Here is a 19003-nt window from a genome sequence, read left to right as displayed (position 1 = left end):
TCTGCTGTACAACAAAGTTATTCAGTTATACATACACATTCTTTTTCAGATTCTTTTCCCATGTAGGGGGATAATTTCAAATTTTGATTTTCTTTCCTTGACTAACATTTTTTTTACCATAATACTTGAAGGTGGTTTCTATAGACACAACCTGATTTTTTTTTAATTTTTTATTGTAGTTGATTTAACAATGTTCTGTCAATCTCCGCTGTAGAGCAAAGTGACCCGGTTATACATATATATACATTATTTTTCTCACATTATTAACCTCTTGTTTTTGAATGAATAGGGGCCCTGATGGGGCTGGAGAGAAAGCTTTTTATCAAGGTAAGCCAGGTATGAGATCCAATTCTCTGGAATCATTCATTTCTCCACTAATTTTATCCTCCTTTGTAGTTTTAGGCAAATTTTAATCTCTTGGGCCTCAGTTTTCTCAAATATGAGAAAACAGCAGTATCTTTCAGGCTTGCAATTCTATTATTCTAATCATGAAATCTGATACCAGGTGATGTGTTTAATGATTTCTGTATATTGTTTAATTTAATCCTCATAACAGCTCTTAAAATTAAGTATTCACTCAGGCCCATTTTGCAGTTGGGGAAACTGGGGCATGATGTAAAATTTGACTAGGGTCTCACAGACACAAGTACCAAGTGGTTTAGCCTGGATTCAATCCCATAATTAAGTTAATTTTATTTCATTTTGATAAGCTACAAGAGAAGTTACAACCATTCACAAAAATATGCAATCACTCTTCACACTGAAAGAACCAAGACTCCTTGGAGAAATGGCTGATTCCAGGAGTGGAGCAGGCAATAAACAAAATAAGCATAAAATATCTCATCCTGCCAGAAAGCAAAAAGAACTATCAAAGACTCTTTGAAAAGAGTCAAAAAGGACACAGGAGAGAAAATAAAGGGATTCCCACTGGCCAAAGATGGAATCATTTGAACATCAAAAAGAAAAAATGACTGCAATTAAGACTCTTTGAATATTTTTTTAAATTCGTGAATTATACTCAAAAAGAGGAAAAAAAGTTATCAATTGCCACATAGCAAATTACCCCAAAATTTAGAATCAGATATCCAATATTTATTATCTCACAAAGTTTCTATAGGTTAGGAATACAGGAGCAGCTTATAGGCTGGCTCTGGTTCTGTCTTAAGGTTGTAGCCAAGATGTTGATCCAGGCTATATCTGAAGATTTGACAGGGATCTAACAGATCCACTTCTAAACTCACTCCATGACTACTGGAGAGAAGCTTTAGTCCTTCACCAATTGGTTCTCTCTTTACAACATGGCAACTGGCTCCCCCAAGAATGAGTGATCTGAGGGAGAGGGACAGAAAGAGACACTAAGATGGGAGCCACAGTTTCTTTTATAACCTAACATTAAAAGTAACATCATTTCTGTCATACTCATTTTGTCACACAAACCAACCGTGGTACAATGTGGGAAGGAGCTACACAAGGTTAAGAATACTGGAAGGCTGTGCTCATTGATAGTCATTTTGAAGAATGGCTAACACATCAGTTGCAATTCTTTACCCTGATTACTGGTAAATTGAAAAGCAAACATTTCTTCTGTCTTTCCTGTATGACCTACATTTCAGGATAACCAAATACCCCTGAATTGATAGGTTAATGAGATAACCTCTTTTCAAAGGAATTGGACCTTGTAAATGTGAAAAAAAAAAAAAAAAACTAGTGAATTAGAAAATCGCATTTTTCACAATGAAATGGTTGATTCAGGCAAAGATCATCAGTGGGTGAAACCACCAGATGAGAAGTCAACGAGGAACTTTACATGGAGGGATCCAGCTGTCAAGTGCTGAATTCATTGATCAATCTTAGCATCACGAGTGAAATAATCAGATATCATATGCCTCCTGATATCAAGCAAAAAGTACATAGCACCGACTAAGAAGAGTTTACTTATAAAGGTGAATGAAACTCTAGTCAAACTTTTAGAGTTAACATCTAGTTAACAAGAAATACAAGCCTAAAGAAACAATGAGGATACAAATAGACAAAGCCAGCATGTGGAATGTTAAAATGACCCAATTTGTTCAATGGAGGGAAAAGTGAAAGATGGAAGGGAGAACTAGATCCAAATTAAAAGACAATTAAGAGAAATAACCAAATAAAGCATGTAGATTTTAGGAGTTCATGTTGTGGCTCAGTGGTAATGAACCCGACTAATATCCATGAAGACATGGTTTGATCCCTGGCCTCACTCAGTGGGTTAAGGATCTGGCATTTCGGTGAGCTGTGGTGTAGGTCACAGTTGCAGCTCCAATTAGACCTCTAGCCTGGGAACTTCCATATGCCACAGGTGCTGCCCTAAAAAGAAAAAAAAAAAAGGAAGCATGTAGATTTTAGATCTTGATTCAAAAAAGCAGCATATTTTATATATTTGGTAAAGTTTAATATGGACTCAGTATCAGATGGTAACCAGGAATTATTTTAATTTTGTTAGGTGGGATAATAACATTGCAGTTCTGTTTTAAGAGGTGCATTCTGAAGAGCATAAAACTGAAATAACGTTTAAATTTTTGCTGTAAAATATTTCAGCAAGAAAAATGGAAGAGACAGATGAAACAAGTGTGGCAGAATCTTATTTTTAGGTCTGAGTGATGAGTATATAGGGGTTCATTACACTCTTCTCATCCTTTGTATAGGCTTAAGTTTTTCATAATGAAGTTTTTAATTTTTGGAACAAAGCATTCAATATTTGTGTTCTTAGTTAATATTTAAAAGTAACCTTTCCATATATTTACATCACAAATTTCTAGCTGTTCCAATCTAGACATCCTTCCAAGGCCTTAGCAGTCGGTATGATAACTGTGACTCTTCTTCACCCTTACAGATCCGCGCAAACTCTTGAAAGGCTTAAGCCAGAGGACCCTGCGGGAAATTTCTAGGGAACCCCTCGACCAGAGAGTGGAGTGTTTCCTAGAAAGTCACCGGAAATGATTATTGAAGGACTAGGAAGTGGAGCGAGTCTAAATGTCTCTTTTTTCTCGTTTCTAGGGGAGAATATCGGAAGGAAGGTCTGTGCCCATAGCCAGCGTGGGACGGGACTTCAGCCGAGGGACTCCCACGCTGCCACTGGGGTCTCTGAACCCACCGACGGGCGGCAGGGAGGAACCCAGCTCAGCCACCTGCTCCGCCTAATACAGCCCTTCCCAGGGACCCGGACGGCGGTCGGGAGGGGCGGGGCTTTGGAGCCAGGTCCGCTGGGAGAGGGTGAGGGTCCGCAGTGGGTTCCTGCCCCAGGCTGCGTTTTCCCTCCGGTATTCTTAACTCCCTCCCGCTCTTCTAGCTCTCAGCAGCCCCATACCCTTTTTTCTTTTTTTCCATTAATTTTCCTTCCCAGCATCCATTCCTGCCTGCATTCATTTATCCAATTTCTAGTTGAGCGCCTACTGGTGCTCACGCTGTTTTAGAGGCTGGAATACATCAGAGAACAAAAAAGATGGAAACTCCTACTCTCGAAACGATAGGAGCCTACATTTTAGTGAAAGGGAGAATTATGCATCATATCAGAAATTGATAATGTACTATAAGGGAAAAAAATAGAGGAAGAAAAAGCAAGGTAAGGCATATCAGGATTGGAAGGAGAGGGCAGGCTGTAATGTTAAATAGGGCACCTAGAGTAGGTTTCCTTGGGAGGATTACATACAAGCAAACACTTGAAGAAGTAGGTGAGATTATTCCTCTTGAAAATTGCTTGAGCTGAAGGGAACAGCCTGTGCAAGGGCCCTCAAGTGGAAATGTCCCTAAAAAGGAAGAGACAGGTCTGTGCAACTAAAAAGAGTAAATAAATGAGGGGGAGAATAGTAGGAGAAGTAATAGCACATCCTATAGACTTGTACGCCACTGTAAGGACTCCAGCTTTTGTTTTGAATGAGCAAGAGTGATGTAATGGGCACGTTCTTTAGGGCCTTGTATGCTACTCATTATTTTGAGTAAGATGGACCCAGTGAGAGGTTTTAAGCAGAGGGAAAAAATGATCCAATTGAAGTTGGATTAATCCAGTTGAAGATGGAGGGCTAATGCAACAGTGGAGAGCAAAACAGACAATGGTGGCTTGGGTTAGGATGGTGACAGTGGAGATGTATTACGTATAATCGTTTTCAGTTTTTCTTCCTATGCTCCCTAGTCATACATAGATACCTCAGATTCTCAGCGATTCCTTCTTTTTGCTTTGATCACTTCTCTTTTCTGTTCCCTTCATCAAATATGTAGGGGGAAAAGGTACAAGATCACCACCAGCTTAGTACTGTTGATGAACCCCGAATCCAGGACAGTATTTGACACATCAAGCTGAAAGCAGCTGCCCTGGGAGTCAGGAGGGGCCCTTTGGCTGGCACCACCACAACTTGTATCCCTGGAAGGAGACTGGCATCCACTGGAGCTACTTCAAAACTGGTTGTCTGGGCAAAGCCAGAACTGACTTTGGGAGCTGGATCCAACCAGCAGAGAAGAAACCAGAACCATGATAGAAGACTGGAAAAGAAAGCTGAGTAAAAAGATGCAGCAGGTAAGAGGGGGAGGGTCTGCAGTATATCACAAGGAGGAAGAAGCAGTGAGTCTAGGAAAAGAGGAAAGCTGTGAGAGTAGTGGTGGGCCTGAACTGACCTTGTGGAAAGTCTTCTCCTTCCAAATACTATTTTTTCTGGATGATCTGGTGATCATTAAAGCTTTTAAGTTATTGGATAATTGGGTACCATTTCTATTTTTCATAATGTATATCAGGATCTGAGTGCCTGATTTTCTCTCCCCTATTAGTAATTCCGGGAGTTGATTTCCATGGACGAAACTTTATACTTGGTTGCAACTTCCCATATATTTTCCTTCCCTCCATAACCTCCCCAGATTTATTCTGTTCCTTGCAATAGGTCATGGTATCAGATGAGAGTCCTGGACCACTAAGCCAGCTGCTTTGTATCCCTGATAACAAGCTCCTGCAGGAAAGAGGTGAGGCACAGGGTTCTGTGACAGGAGTTGTGGTAGCTGAAAAGGGAGCAGGGACACGGACCAGGTGGGAGATGCTTCCTGGGGCCTGGAAATCTGCTCATTACTGAGTATGTGTAGAAAACCTGGGAGTTCCTTAGTGGCTCAATGGGTTAAGGATCCAGCATTGTCATTGCTGTGGCTCTGGTTACAACTGTGTTGCAGGTCTGATCCCTGGCCCAGGAACTTCCACAGGCCATGGGCACAGCAAAAAACAAAAACAAAAAAGAAAGAAAATCGGAGTCGTGGCGCAGTGGTTAACGAATCTGACTAGGAACCATGATGTTGCAGGTTCGGTCCCTGCCCTTGCTCAGTGGGTTAAGGAGCCGGCGTTACCATGAGCTGTGGTGTAGGTTGCAGACAAGGCTTGGATCTCACGTTGCTGTAGCTCTGGTGTAGGCCGGAGGCTACAGCTCCGATCTGACCCCTAGCCTGGGAATCTCCATATGCCGAGGGAGCAGCCCAAGAAATAGCAAAAAGACAAAAAAAAAAAAAAGAAAGAAAGAAAATCCATTACTGTATACTAGGCTTGGATCAGTAGTGAGAGGAACTAAATGATCCTGTTTCTGCCCTCATCTTAAATCAAATTTAGAAAAAAATATTCATAATAAAAGATTCTACAAAACAATTTCTCAAATTCACTTCTATGTACAACTTGATATTTATGATAAATAGTTTATAATATGTATATGTGAACATTTGCCCATATAAAATTTGTGGTAGGAGTTGCATTGTGGCTCAGTGGCTTAAGAACCCAATATAGTGTCCGGGGGGATGTGGGTTTGATCCCTGGCCTCACTCAGTGGGTCAAGGATCCCCTGTTGCAGCAAGCTGCAGCATAAGTCACAGATGCAGGTCAGATCCTGCCTTGCCATGGCTGTAGCGTAGGCCAGCAGCTCCACCTCTGATTCAACTCCTAGCCTGGGAACTTCTGTATGTGGAAGATGTGGCTGTAAAAAAAAAAAAGAAAAGAAAAAAAAAGAAAACGAAAAAGAAAAACAAAAAACAAAAACCAGCAAGCCTGTGGTACAATTCAGTAAGTCCTACACAACCACAACTTTAGCAGCATGTAAAATTTAGTGTATGTGATTTTATTTCTGTGCATCTGTTAACCCTGAGATTTTTAAATTATAGGTAACTGAGAAAGATAAAGCCATAGCAAAAGAAAGAGCTAAGGTTTTGTTGTGAAGCTTCAGGAAATATAAAGAAAGATGGGAAAATATGAGGTTGGGTTTTAAGAATGCTCTTTGGTGGCATATATGAAGAGAAAGTGGGTAAGATTTGTGTAGAAGTGACTGATGCAGGTGGGATGCAGGAGATGGTATTTAACAATTCTGGAGTCATAAAATCAGATCCTCAAAGGTACAGAGCACCCCAAGAGTAAGTTTTTAGTATACATTACTTGCAAGGGGGGGGATGTATTTCTAAATATATTAGTGGAACTTCCAGAAGAAGAATCCTGAAATTTCTCCTGTATAAGTGATAAAAAATGAAAATTAACAATATAGAACATATTTATTACAATTTTAGGAGAGGTAGAAAACAATGGATATAGCTTAACTTGGTCATTTTATTTCATTTTTTAATTTTTATTTAAATTTATTTATTTATTTTGCTTTTTAGGGCCAGACCCACAGCATATGGAAGTTCCCAGTTTAGGGGTCTAATCGGAGCTACAGCTGCCAGCCTACACCACAGTCACAGCAATGCAGGATCCAGGCCTTGTCTGCGACCTACATCACAACTCACAGCAACTCCAGATCCTTAACCGACTGAGCGAGGCCAGGGATCGAACCCACAACCTCACGGTTCCTAGTCGGGTTCATTTCTGCTGCACGATGACAGGAACTCTTATTTCATTTTTTTAAATATAAAAATATATACTTTTTTTAAAAACTTTTTCTATAATGGTTTTTTTCCATTATAACTGGCTTACAAAAATATATACATTTTTATGGTTCACATCTGACCTGAGTATCACAGTCGTCTTTTCCTCAAAAGATCTTGAATTCTCTTCCCATAAGTGATCTTTGGGACTATAAAGTTTTCAGTTACCTAATATAATGTAAATGAATGAATCTCATCCGAGATAATATCTATACACTGCTTTAACAAATAGTTTTGTTATGAACTGATGTTTGTGTCCCCTCAAAATTCCTGTGTTGAAGTCCTAACCCAGCCCCCTCGCCGTGTGATTTAATTTAGAAGTGAGGTCTTTGGGAAGTAATCCACTTTATTTTTTGTTTGTTTTTTTTTTTTTTTTGCTTTTTAGGGCAGCACCTGAGGCATATGGAAGTTTCCAGGTCAAATCGGAGCCATAGCTGCTGGCCTACACCCACCGGCCTAACAATGCCAGATCTGAGCCTACACCACAGCTTGCAGCAACACTGGATCCTTTAACCCTCTGAGGGAGGCTGGGGATTAAACCCATATCCTCATGGATCCTAGTGGTTTTGTTACTGCTGACCCACAAGGGGGACTCCCAGTAAGCTGGTTTAGATGAAGTCATAAGGGTGTACCCCAGTGATGAGATTAGTGTCCTTAGAAGAAGAGACAAGAGCTCTCACTCTCTCCAACATGTGAGCCCAAAGAGAGAAGGCACGCCAGGAAGAGGGCTCTCACCAGAACCTGACCATGATGGCACCCTGATCTTAGACTTCCAGCTTCCAGAACTGTGAGCAATTTCTGGTGTTTAAGCCACCCAAGTCTGAGGTATTTTGTTACAGTGGCATGAGCTGACTAAGATAGTTTCATGTTGTTTGAGAATGTAGCCTGTCTCCCAGGTTCATTTTTAACTTGAGGGCAGAAACTGACTTTCAAATTCTGAAGCTAAAAAATAAAGTTTAAGAATCACTATGGCGGTCACCCAGGAATCAGGAAGAGGGAAAAACAGAAAATTGTTGTTTATTGGATATAGAGTTTCAGTTTTGGAAGATGAAAAAGTTCTAGAGATCCATTATACAACATTGCGAGTATTTTTAACACTATTGAACTATACACTTAAAAATGATTAAGATGGTAAAATTCATATTATGTATTTTTAATCACAGTTAAAAACAGTTTTTAATGTGATGAACACTTATAGAAAAAAAAATAGCCACTATGAGGTGACAAAACTTTCCTGGACAAAATGACTTTTCACATTCAATTACAGGAAGCCAGGTTATCACATAAGCTAGGAGTCAGTGATTTGAGCCTTCGGGGAGAAGGTAAGTTATTCTAGGATAGAGAGAGACTAGAGAAAAAAAATTTGTAGTAGCTGAAAGAAAGGAAGAATGTACCTACAGTTGGCTTGGCTGCTAGCCAAGGCCTGACACTCAAAACCAGAAAGAGACTAGAGGAACAATGGAGAAGGAGGACCCTGTTGGACAGTAGACTCAGTCTCTAGGTTAGAGCTTCCCAAGCTTCTACATTTGGGGCAGAGAGGGTGAAAGCAGAAGATTTCGTTAACAGCGTGCTGAAATGACTCTTGGCTTATTTCTTTTCTCTCAGCTCCAGTGTCTCCTCAGTATCCTGCCTTTGCCAAAGATGGAAGCCAAGGAACCCTGCCGGGAGCAAATATCACACTGATGAGCCAGGCCCAAGTGAGCCGAGGCCCCCTCCTTTATCCTGAAAATACCTCACTGCCTCTTAAGTGCAGCCTTATTTTCACTGCACCTCCTGGCTACGTAACTCCCAAATCCAGATATTCCCTCTCAAAGGGACATTGTGTGGGATAACAGCAAACCATTTGTGGATTGTTTCCTCTCGGGTTTTTGTTTGTTTGTTTGTTTTGTTTTGTTTTTTTGCTATTGAAAGTCTTTGCTTCCCAAAAATACACCAAACATTAACAGCCTTTCACTTCTGTAAACCTTCTCCCTACAAATTCCTTCTTCTGCCTCTGTTTCCTGAGGGAACTGCAGAGTTTTCTCCAGGACAGCAGGAACATATTGTTTCAGGAGTCCCTGACATTTGAGGACGTGGCTGTGAACTTCAGCTTTGGGGAATGGCAGTGTCTGACCCACATTCAGAAGTGCCTCTATAAAGACGTGATGTTGGAAAATTACAGGAACATGGTATCACTTGGTAAGGACTTTTCGTGCACTTGGCTTAGTACTTTCTCCCTTACTTTTTCTTATTTTTGCTTTATTTGTTGATATATGTGGGGTCTCATATTGAAAATCAGAGCCCCCCTTCTTTGTCATCAAGATCTTTCCCCCAGATTAGTTTTGAGTTGCTTCTGCTATGTAGCAAGAAAATTTCTGGCTAACTTCATTGCTATTTTCTGATTCTTTGGAATGAAATTCTGCTGGGTGAAAAGGAGACACTTAGCTTCTGTTCTCCCTGGATTTTTGCCTCCACAAGCCTCTCATTTTCCATCTGATGCTCTGTATTCTGCTCCTAGTCATGAACTCTTTCCTAGCAGCCAAAAACAGATTCGTCTCCATCTGCAGACTCATCCTCCTAAAAAGAACAGGGGAAATACAACCATTTCCCAGAATCTCCTTCTTTGCCCTTCTGAATGTGAGTTTTATGGAAAAAAAGAATCCCTACACCTGTCTGAAAAAAATCCCTATACCATACCCCTGAATAGCCCTTTTTCTCTACCCAAATGGACACTTCTTTCCCATTTCTATATGCAAACAGAGGGATCAAGGTAAGTGTTAGGACAGTTTTGTGTTGCCCTACACGCCATCTTATTCCTTCTCTATAACCAGGATTTCCATTTCCTAAACCTTCTTTGATCTCCCATCTGGAGCAAGAGACAGAGCCCTGTGTCCAGGATCCACAGGACAGGGAGTTCCTGAGCTGCTCTCACCCAGGTGAGTAACAGAGAAGCTTGCAGTCCTTTTCCATGTCCTATATGACAAAATGGTTATAGAATGTTCTTAGTAGTGAGTCATCCATCCTCAAGGGCCCAGAAGAAAATCTAGTTAGGTAATCTTAAGGATGAGAAAACAGCAGACTCTTTGGGTCATTATTCTGTCATTATCTAATTGGTTCTTTGCACCTTAATAAGCTTTTTGCAATTTAGTTCTTTAAAAAAGTTCAGGAGTTTCTGTTGTGGCGCAGCGGAAGCGAATCCCACGAGGAACCATGAGGTTGCAGGTTCAATCCCTGGCCTCGCTCAGTGGGTTCAGGATCCGGTGTTGCCGTGAGCTGTGGTGTAGGTCAAAGATGCGGCTCAGATCTGGCATTGCTGTGGCTCTGGCATAGGCCAGCGGCTACAGCTCTGATTAGACCCCTAGCCTGGGAACCTCCATATGCCGCAGGTGTGGCCCTGAAAAAGACAAAAAGACAAAAAATAAAAATAAAAAAATTTAGAAAGCTCAGACAATTCATCTCCACTCTGTGTATCATTTACTCTTGAGCTCAGAAAACACTTTTTCTGCATCCATTTCTTTCAGGCTCTTCCCTGATGTGGAGTCCTGAGCCTTCTACCATTGCTTATTCTATTCTCTCTTCTTGTGAAGTTAGTTTCTCTCATGACTTCAGCTCTTAACTCTGAGGCAGATGCCTGCCCCATTGATAATGCTCACCTTTACCTCTTTCCCAGGCAGCAGACTCATGTGTCTAACTCCTGGTTTTTATTCAAATATCCCCTTGTCATCTGGAGAGCAACATATCTAAATCAAGCTCATCTCTCCCCCTAAGGCTGTCTCTTCTTTAAGCTCTCCCTGTTTCTTTATCTGATTCTGCCTCTTTCTCACTTTTCTTTCCATTCCCTATGCTCTTATTTACTCAGTCATGAAATATTACCAGTTCTTGGTTCAAATTATTTTCTGTATTTGTCCTTTAAAAAAAATTGTCTTTGTTTATCAGCCAATTCCACATGACCTCCTCTTCCTTACATATAACAAACATGTATTGAGCAACTCTTACATGCTAGGTACTATACAAAGAACTAGAGATATAAAGTCAGATAAGATATGGGTCCTGACTTTTGGAAGCTTATTTTCTAGTGGGGAAGGCAGGTAAGTAAATGAGTGATTATATAGGATGGTATGGTGAGAGTTATTGAGATATGAGATTAGGGCTAAGCACCAGGTATGTACATATACACTAAATCTAACCTGAAGACCAAAAGACAGCAGAAGGAATGACAGTTGAACTAAGTTATGTGGAATAAGTGAGGTCCTTTTAGTTGAAGAAGGGGAGAGTCATCCTAGGCAGAGGGGATAACAAGTAGGAAAGTATTGGGGAGTAAGAGAATGTGAACTGTGAATAGTTCATGATGACCAGAGAAAAGGTCTTGGGGTGGCCAGTGGGAAAGTAGAAGAGAGGTAGACAGGGACAGGATCCTGATTGAATGAGTTTTTTTATAAACTACAGACTTTGAACTTTATTCTTATAATAACAGCTAAGATTAAGTACTTATTTCAGCATTGCAAGTGCTTTGCATATGTTGACTCTAATTATCACAGATAGTCTAAATCCCACTTTATAGATAAGGCAACTGAAGGCACAGAGAGAAGTTACATCATCCTCCCAAACTTGTCAAAACTAAGATTTAAACCCAAACAGTGAAATGGGGCTCTTAACTGTACACTTCACTTCCTTTCAGTCTGGTTAACTATAGAATACCACTGAAGTGTTATAAGCTGAAGAGTGACATGATTGGATTTGATTTTTAGAGGGAATAATCTGGAAGCAGTATAGAGGATGGATTATAGGGGAGGCAGACTTAAAGATATTTGAGGGAAATTAAAGTTAACTATTGAGAAAGCACTGGCAATAGAAATGAAGAAGGGATAGAGTTAAGAGATTGATTTGGACTCTTTGGTTGCCAACAGTAAAAATTAACTCAAACTATCTAAAGCAAAAGAAAGATTATTTATTATTCAGAGCGTATCATGGAACTTAAGGGCAAGTATACATCAAGCTTAAGAAGGGACTGGAATGCCATCAGGCCCCGCCCCCCAGCTGTCTTCTCTGCTCCTCTTGAGTCGACCTCATTCTTCTTTCTTAGCAGACTGTTCTTCTCTACCTCTCAGTCTTGACGGCAGAGCATCCCCTCCCCTACATGATGTACCACCCCACCTCCACTGGTCCTCAAATTTAAGTGCTCACGCTCTAGCAGTCTTCAGATCCTGCCCTTACCCGCTTCCACATCATGATTCCAAAGTTCATGAAGAGAGAATCTGGCCTTCTTTGGGTCAGGTATTATCGCAATCTAATCTGCCCTACCCAAATGGACAGAGTTACACCACAGAATTCGGGCTGTCCAGGACACACTCTCTGAGACAAAGCAGACAGATCCTTAAAAGGGGAGTGCACTGGTACTTCAGCACCCCCACTTCAGCTCACTTCACAGGTAGAGTTTGTAAAATGTTAGTATATATGAGAAGAAGCTGAAGATGGATTTCCAGTTTCCTGTCTTAGGTGATTAGATGTATGAAGTTGTCATTCACTAAACTAGGAGATTCTAGAACATGAGTAGATTTGGATGGATTTTTGTAAAGTTTGCTCAGTTTGAAATATCAGAGTACTTTTCAGTATTTCAGCCTATTTTGACTTTTGCCATATTTTCAGCCTATTTTGACTTTTTCCAACTGTGGGAAAGCCTTTTACTCTTCCATCAGTTTACCACTGCTCCACCTCTTCCATCTCATCTATTTCCTTTTCTCTGAACTTCTGACATTTTTGTTTTCTTCTTTAAGTATCAGCTGACAAGACATGGCCTGAGAATAAGAAGGCAAGTTCAGAACAGGAGGTTTCTGAAACTAGAGAACTCTGCTGGATGAAATTTAACAGTCTACCAAAAGTCGTTTCCCAGGATCCAGAGGTTGAAAAATTTTGTATAAAAGATGTCAAATTAGAGAATCAATGGGAAATGCCTATGAGGGAGAAACTGAGAGAAGAGAATGAAAGCTGTGAAAAAGTGACCTTTGGGAAAGTAAAGAACCAAAAGGTATTTAGGAGAAACTTCAATCCAAACTCAAAATGTAGTCCATATAGAGTTCTTACAGAACAGAAACTCCATGAATGTGCCATATGTGGCAAAAACTTCATTTGGCATCCTGACCTAATTCTCCATGAGCAAATTCATCCTCATGAGAAACCCTATGTGTGTAATGTGTGTGGGAAAGCGTTTAAGACCCCAAATCAGCTTTCTATGCACCAGATAATCCACACAGGGAAGAAACCCTTTGATTGTAGCCAATGTGGGAAGGCCTTTAATAGTAGATCATCTCTTTGCCGACATAAAAAAACCCACAGTGGGGAGAAGCCTTACCAGTGTAGTGACTGTGGGAAGGCCTTCAAGACCAGAAACCGTCTCAGGATGCATCAGATGATCCACACTGGGGAGAAGCCTTATGAATGCAATATCTGTGGGAAGGCCTTTCAGTTTAAGCATTCCCTTATCGTCCATGGCAGAAGTCACACTGGGGAGAAACCCTATGCATGCGAAGAGTGTGGGAAGGCTTTCAGCGGGAGTTCAGACCTCATCAAACACACAAGAATCCACACTGGGGAGCGACCTTATGAGTGCAGTGAGTGTGGGAGGGCCTTCAGCAGGAGCTCAGACCTAAGCAAACACAAAAGAATCCACATTCAGGGGAAACACTATGGGTGCCCTCAGTGTGGGAAAGCCTTCAGCAGCAAGCCAGAGCTGACCAAACATAGAAGAATCCACACTGAAGAGAAGCCTTACAAGTGTAAGGAGTGTGGAAAAGCCTTTCGTCACAACTGTAAATGCAGGGCTCATGAACGAGAACACACTGGGGAGAAGCCCTATGGATGTGGGGATTGTGGGAAAACTTTCCAGGATCGACACTGCCTTACCATCCATCAAAGAATCCACACTGGAGAGAAACCTTATAAATGTGCTGAGTGTGGTAGGGCTTTCAGTGGGAAATCAAACTTGACCAATCATCAAAGAATCCACACTGGAGAGAAACCTTACAAATGTGAGGTGTGTGGAAAGGCCTTTCATCATAGTTCAGTCCTGAGACAGCACAAAAGAATCCACACTGGCGAGAAGCCATATACCTGCAGTGAGTGTGGCATATCTTTCCGTCAGCGCTCTGCTCTGATTGGACACCAGCGAGTTCACACTGGGGAGAAACCTTATGAATGTGAGGAGTGTGGAAAAGTTTTCAGGGTGAGCTCAAATCTTACTGGACATAAGAAACGAAAACATAGAGTGTGGAAAACCCCTAAACTTGATGAGAGCAGGAAATCTCTCTTTCCAGCAACGGGTTCTCAGACCTTTTTATTAGTCAATATTTTGAGCTCCAATACCTGCAAGTAGTGGTTCTGGTGTTTACACTTTCTCATTTCTCCATCTACCTCTTAGCCTGTCCCTCTTGTCTCCTGTATTGTTTCTTCCTGGTTCCCTGACCCCCCTACTTGTGAGAACCACCGTCAGGCCTTTGCCTTTGACCTTCCTATTCAGTGTTTCTTCGGTGAGCACATTCAGTTCCAAGGCTTTGTCTATCAATAATAATACTGTAATATCAAATGCTAGTGCTTGCCACATAGTCTTTACAATTTTCACTCAATCCATACAACATCCCTATGAGATGAGAAAACTGAGGCATAAAAAGATTAAGAAACCTGCTAAGAACCACTTAACTAGTAAATTCTTGACAAATGTCTGCTGAATATTTAGACTCACCCCGGCAATTTCCATAATCCTGTACCACACCTCTTGGTTGTAAATCTATACATTTTTTTAATGGATAAACATTGATCATTTTTGGCAAGTTTTGTTTTAACTTACAACCTGAATGCTACCTCTCCGTAAAGGAGCAGAGTTGCTGAGATTCAGTGTAGAGAGGGAGACAGGGCAAGGGCAGACTTTTAAATTACAGATAAATAGTTGTTAGGTATTTTAGCAGTTTACAAACAGCAAGAACATGAAGCCTGCCCCACTGTGTTATAAATACACTAAAAGTTCTTCAGGGTATTGATTTCTTAAATATTTGCTGTATCTATTTGCATGACATATGAAATGTTCTTTCATATAGGTTAGTAAATTTACATCTGTCTTTTCAAATCTTTCAGTGTCTTCTCACATCTGTCTTTTCTCTTTCAGATATTATAGTCCTCACTGCAGACAGAATTAAATACCTACATGCAATAAGGCTGTTAAAATAGAAATTGAAAATTGTAGAAGAGGAGGCAACTGTGTGTCAACCTAATTAACATGATGGCAGTAATTGAGAGTTATATTTAGTTCTAAGTTCCATGGCTGGTACAGAAAGAGATGAGCAATGGATTACCCAACATTTGTCAAAGGTGTTTTACAAGCTAATTTTTTTTTTAATAATAAGTTTGAGAAATGCTCAACTAGGTGGGGTTTATACTATGCTAATGTCCTTTCTGAATCTTAAATAAAGGAGCTATAAGGAGCATTGCTTTCCAAAAGTAATGGATGAAAGAATCCTGTTTGGAGGAGCACCTTCATGGGCTCTTGTTTCACAGAAAATATTTTGGGAAATGGTTACACATTATCTAATATGGAGAAGGAGTCCAAGATATACAATTTTCTAGTAACATAGTCCAAAGAGAATTACATGACTTCTTACACAAAAGGCAGATTCGATTGTTCCTTAGGTTCAGTTTCTACAGAAAATTGGAGCATGTTCTTTCGTATGGCCATTTCTTATATAGTTTGTTGAATAAAACCAAGATGAAATCTTTTCAGATATAACTCCAAAATTGTTTCTATGGAGGATGAAACTGTGGATATATGGTTTTCAGATGATATAACGTGACTTGAGGACAGAGTTTAGGATGTGTCTAGAGAATTGGCAGTGCTTTTATTTTTTGATTATGAGAACCCCTTATTTGAGCATCGACAGATTTCACCAACACCATCTCCCCCATGCACACACACACACTACAAGTAGTTGTTCTTTAAAGCTGGATGGCAAAAAGGTTGTCATGTTCTCCTAGAAAATCTGAGGTTTTGTTAATTACAACAGTATGTATATGTTTTTATAAAATGTATATACATGTTCAGAATGTTTATTTTTACCCACAGGCTATGATGTGCATTTAGATTTTGGACTCAAAGCCCTTAGCCCATTTTGAGAACCCTACAATGCATCCTTTCATGTCAGTTCTTCAGTCAGTCTTTAACAGAATCTGGCAGGTTTTCAGTTCCAATTTAAATTGTGAACAGGAGTTCCTGTTGCGGCGCAGTGGTTAACAAATCCAACTAGGAACCATGAGGTTGTGGGTTCAGTCCCTGCCCTTGCTCAGTGGGTTAACGATCTGGCGTTGCCTTGAGCTGTGGTGTAGGTTGCAGACGTGGCTCGGATCCCGCGTTGCTGTGGCTCTGGCATAGGCCAGTGGCTACAGCTCCGATTCGATCCCTACCCTGGGAACCTCCATATGCCATGGGAGCGGCCCAAGAAATAGCAAAAAGACAAAAAATAAAATAAAATAAATTGTGAACAATCCTAGAGTGTTGATGTTTTGTGTTACTGGTCAGAGAGTCATATTCTTCAGACACCATTTAACTGGATGGGGTGGCATCCTGGCATCCTATTTTGAAAATTAAGAAGTATCTGTATCAGCCCAAATAGAATACTTCTAGACTTCGTCCTGACCAGTTCATCTTCAGCATGACCACTGCCTCCCTAAAACATTGCTATGATCTTGACACCTGCTTTTTTAAATTTTTAATTAATTTGTTTTTATTAAAGTATAGTTGATTTACAATAGTTGTGTTAGTTTCAGCTGAACAGCTGCATTTATTTATTTATTTATTTATTCTGACTGCACCTGTGGCATGGGGAACTTCCGCAGGCCTGAGAACAAACCCACACCACAGCAGGACAATGTCAGGTCCTTAACCCACTGTGCCTGCGGAAAACTCCTACTGCTGCTTTTAAAACTCCCCCATTGACTCTCAATCCTGCGGTAAGAGACTCCAAATTACTAGCTTGAACTTTAGGACTCTTTTGATATTTCCTGAAAATTTATGATGGACACTATGGGAAAAAAACACTGAAGAAGTTTCAGATATTTTATATGCAGAAAAAGTCAGTACATTTAAAAGGGATCCTAAGGTGAAATAGACTCTAGCATACAGTTATAAGTTTCGTAGGCAGGCATAATGTGGAAGGAATTAAAAGGTCAGATGCATAGGTAAATGATCAAACAAGTTAGTGTTTCTTCAAATTCCCATGTGGCTCAGTGGGTTAAGGGTACAGCATTGTCCCTGCAGTGACCTGGTGTGGGTATGTGGGTATGATCCCCAGCTTATAAACTTCCACATGCAGCAGGTGTGGCACCAAAAAAAAAAAAAATATTGTTTCTTGAAACCCTAAGATTCTTGTAGTTCTAATTCGGAAGAGTTATCAGAATAAGAGTCATTGATTTAGTTTTAATTTACCTAGAATAATCACCAAGTAAAACTCATTTTTAAAGACTGATTACATTCTAAATGCAAAGACAAAGATTTCACCATGAACATTGATACCATGAAATTGTTTTCACTTTACCTGCACAAAAGAAGAAGAGAATGCCCATTTCATTCAATTTTTAAAAGGATGGTAAGATACAAAGATTTCAGGATTAAAACCACAAATGTATAGAAATGTCTTTCCAAAGCTTCTACCCATGGATTGCACTTCTGTGCCCTGGGATAATTGCAGAGCGAGATTAACCCATTGATCTTAAAGTGTCCTTCAAAAATTTCAAGACAAAATCTTCTTTTCCCACCAGGTAAAATACCTGAAATTTCTTCAGTGCATTTTCCCTTTTTTTTTTTTTTTTTGTCTTTTTGCCCCATTTTTTCTTGGGTCGCTCCTGAGGCACATGGAGGTTCCCAGGCTAGGGGTCGAATCGAAGCTATAGCCACCAGCCTACACCAGAGCCACAGCAATGCAGGATCCAAGCCTCATCTGCAACCTACACCACAGCTCACGGCAATGCCAGATCCTTAACCCACCGGGCAAGGCCAGGGATCGGACCCTCAACCTCATGGTTCCTAGTTGGATTCATTAACCACTGCGCCATGATGGGAACTCCCCCAATGTTTATTTTAAATGTTCAGGAAATGTCAAAAAATTCCTGGAACTCAAGTTGGTAATTTGGGGTTTCTTACTGTGGGACTTGAGTCAACTGACAGATTTTAAAGTTGGTATCAAGAGCATAGCGGTAGGAAGACAATGACCATATTGAAGATGGGTTGGTGAGGATGGAGTCTAGATGTCTTCGTCTTTCCTTCTATTCCATTGGTCTCTTGTGTAGCCCTGCACCAGTGCCAAACTGTGTAATTACTATAGCTTTAAAGACTTTGAAAAGGGGCTCTGAGTTCCTCTTGCTCAGTGCTCCTGGCTGCTGGTCAATAAATTTGTTTATTGACTTTGCTGGTCAATAAATCTTGCTTGAGATCTCAAAAAAAATTATGTTAAATTAAATTTAAAAATAAAGTATCTTAACATCTGATAGAGTAAATCCTACTGCTTTGTTATTATTCTTCAAGATTAACTTGGCTATTCTTGTCTAAGACTATACTTCTTAATGAATTGAAAGACTCAGTGTTATAAAGATGTTAGCTCTCCCCAAAATCGATCTATACATTCACTGCAACCTAAATTAAAAATGCCAAGAGTGCTTTTTTGTGGAAATAGACAAATTAATTCTAAACTTTATATTGAAATACAATATAATTCCTAGCCAAAAAATAACCAAAACTATGAAAAGTAAAATTTTGTCCTTTTACAAGTAAGTTTTGGAAAATACTTGTATGCCCTCGGGTCAAGAAAAGATTTCTCAAGCAAGACACCAAAAAGTTAATTTTGAGGAAAATTTTCTTATAAATTCAGCTAGATTAAAGTGAGGAATTCTTTCATCAAAACCACCATAAGGAAAGTGAAAATACAACTTTCTCATGAATTGAAAAAAAAAGTCACTTGGAACACATATACTTGGAAGATTATGATCTAAATATTTTAGGTTAAATCCCATGGATAGGCTAAATGGTGGCACTTTAAAATGTTTCAACATAATATAAAAACTTGTTTTAGTCGATAAAAGACAA

The 19003-nt window shown here is 40.1% G+C and overlaps 2 protein-coding genes across 2 annotated transcripts; both read left to right on the top strand.

Annotated features, from left to right (window-relative positions):
* The first annotated feature begins 4000 nt into the window (after nucleotides 1–4000).
* On the top strand, nucleotides 4001–12743 carry LOC125136557 (zinc finger protein 311-like). Its single transcript, XM_047797417.1, has 7 exons — nucleotides 4001–4546; nucleotides 4905–4983; nucleotides 8512–8603; nucleotides 8958–9084; nucleotides 9717–9821; nucleotides 10407–10471; nucleotides 12660–12743. The coding sequence occupies exons 1-7, from the start codon at nucleotides 4502–4504 to the stop codon at nucleotides 12741–12743; spliced, it is 597 nt and encodes a 198-aa protein (XP_047653373.1). The 5' UTR covers nucleotides 4001–4501.
* Nucleotides 12744–12832: 89 nt separating this feature from the next.
* On the top strand, nucleotides 12833–16160 carry ZNF311 (zinc finger protein 311). The gene has a single exon (XM_047797416.1). It carries the CDS (start codon nucleotides 12833–12835, stop codon nucleotides 14252–14254), a length of 1422 nt encoding a protein of 473 aa, XP_047653372.1. The 3' UTR covers nucleotides 14255–16160.
* The last annotated feature ends 2843 nt before the right edge of the window (nucleotides 16161–19003 follow it).

This window comes from Phacochoerus africanus, chromosome 9 (genome assembly GCF_016906955.1).
Source record: "Phacochoerus africanus isolate WHEZ1 chromosome 9, ROS_Pafr_v1, whole genome shotgun sequence".
Classification (NCBI taxonomy): domain Eukaryota; kingdom Metazoa; phylum Chordata; class Mammalia; order Artiodactyla; family Suidae; genus Phacochoerus; species Phacochoerus africanus.
This window is presented reverse-complemented; position numbering and strand designations above follow the sequence as displayed.

What these genes read in the sequence shown, in the direction of transcription:
- LOC125136557 (XM_047797417.1), top strand. Translation starts at nt 4,502, where the DNA reads ATGATAGAAGACTGGAAAAGAAAGCTGAGTAAAAAGATGCAGCAG. An exon ending in TGAGTAAAAAGATGCAGCAG is followed by an intron (nt 4,547 to 4,904) that starts GTAAGAGGGGGA and finishes TCCTTGCAATAG; the next exon opens with GTCATGGTATCAGATGAGAG. An exon ending in CACTGATGAGCCAGGCCCAA is followed by an intron (nt 8,604 to 8,957) that starts GTGAGCCGAGGC and finishes ATATTGTTTCAG; the next exon opens with GAGTCCCTGACATTTGAGGA.
- ZNF311 (XM_047797416.1), top strand. Translation starts at nt 12,833, where the DNA reads ATGCCTATGAGGGAGAAACTGAGAGAAGAGAATGAAAGCTGTGAAAAA.